Raw genomic sequence first — 1,754 nt, 5'->3', positions numbered from 1 at the left:
ACTTGTTGCATATCCTAAAGATATGCCATAAATGTTATTTGGTGGAACCCTTTAACATATTGAGGTGCACAACTCATTAAGGTGCTACTAGTGGTTAAACTTCTTCCCACTAAACCACTTCATCCCACCGGAGTGAACAGAGGAACATGTGTGAATGTTATAAAGTACTACATTGTACTTTTTCTGTAGAAAAGTCAACAAAGTGTGCATCTATGTCCTGCTCATTGCTAACGATTCCATCATTCTCTCTTCTTAGATGAGACAGGTTCCATTCCCAATTGCGATCCTTGTGGTCATACACTGTCTTTTAGGGAAATGTGAAGTAACCAACAAACGTGAATGTTGTACAGGAGTGCCAGGTATCCCAGGAACACCAGGACTGAATGGTCAGCATGGACCTCCAGGAAGAGATGGCAAAGATGGGGAACTAGGACCAAAAGGTGTCCCAGGTGTGTTTCTCCGAGAGGGCAAAGTTGATTTAAACAGAAAAGGATATTATTTAAAAGACTCCTTACAATTACAGTGTAAAGCTTATTGTTATTCCTTTTTTCTAGGAACACCTGGCGAAAATGGACCACAAGGTCCTCCTGGTAAAACAGGACCTACAGGTTCTCCTGGCCTTGCAGGTAGACCAGGCTTACCAGGTGCTCCAGTGACCAGAAAAACCTTTGCATTCCATGTTGGACTAACATCTTCCAATCCATCAACTGATGGCCCCATTATATTTGCAAAAGTTTTTTACAATGAGCAAAGCATTTACAACACAGGAAGCGGAAAATTCATATCACCAGCAGACGGTCTTTATTTCTTCACATACCAAATTACAGTCTATAATAAAAATGTACATATTACCCTAAGACATAATGGTAACACTATCCAGTACATGTATCACGTGTATTCCGCTAATACTAACCAAGCCTCCGGGGCTTCAATTCTAGCTTTGAAAGAGAAGGATGAGGTTTGGCTGCAGGTTGTTGGAACCAACAACGGTCTTTATGCTGATAGTAATGATGACTCTACATTCTCAGGCTTCCTCATATCATGAATCTGGAAGCCATAACATTTTTACACCAATATATTATGGTAATCTACTGCAAAATAAAATCAAATCAAAGGAATAGTTTTTGCATTGTAGACGATGATTGACAATAAAACAGCATTGTGACACATAACTGTTGTACATTGTTTTGTGCTTTTTATGCTGTTGTATATGCTATACAGTTGTGCTCAAAAGTTTACATACCCCAGCAGAATTTTTCCTTTCTTGGCCTTGTTTCAGAGAATATGAATGAGAAAATACAGTAGTTTAACAATATATGGTTTCACCCAACCAATAACCATGAGTCGAGAAAAACATTTTTTGTTATCATTCATATTCTCTGAAACAAGTCCAAGAAAGGAAAAATTCTGCCGGGGTATGTAAACTTTTGAGCACAACTGTATATTGTATTTTCATATTTAGATACTTTATGAATTAGTTATGAGGAGTAGTGTTGAGCAAGCATGCTTGACACTGCTCGGTACTCGCCCGAGCATCTCACTACTCGGGATGTTCGGCGAGCACCGAGCATTTTCGGGTTACTCGGGCGGGAGCTCGGGTCTCCGCCCTGCACGTTTGGCGCTCTTTACAGAGCCAATGAACATGCAGGGATTGCCAGTCAGTCATTGTAATACCGCAGCCTTGTTGGTTGTGGGCATTACGGTGATTGGCTGGCCGCACAGCGTCACCTCTTGGACACAGTCGCTCCGGATCA

At 41.0% G+C, this 1,754-nt stretch overlaps 1 protein-coding gene across 1 annotated transcript; it reads left to right on the top strand.

Annotated features, from left to right (window-relative positions):
* The first annotated feature begins 256 nt into the window (after positions 1-256).
* Positions 257-1,045, top strand: LOC141249824 (complement C1q and tumor necrosis factor-related protein 9A-like). The gene is made up of 2 exons (XM_073669808.1): positions 257-449; positions 555-1,045. Exons 1-2 carry the CDS (start codon positions 257-259, stop codon positions 1,043-1,045), a joined length of 684 nt encoding a protein of 227 aa, XP_073525909.1.
* Positions 1,046-1,754: the final 709 nt, after the last annotated feature.

Source organism: Phyllobates terribilis, unplaced genomic scaffold (genome assembly GCF_046119375.1).
Source record: "Phyllobates terribilis strain yellow unplaced genomic scaffold, ASM4611937v1 Scaffold_2__4_contigs__length_985480577, whole genome shotgun sequence".
In the NCBI taxonomy this organism is placed as follows: Eukaryota; Metazoa; Chordata; class Amphibia; order Anura; family Dendrobatidae; genus Phyllobates; species Phyllobates terribilis.
The sequence above is the reverse complement of the archived record's forward strand: the minus strand, read 5'-3'. Positions and strand labels throughout refer to the sequence as shown.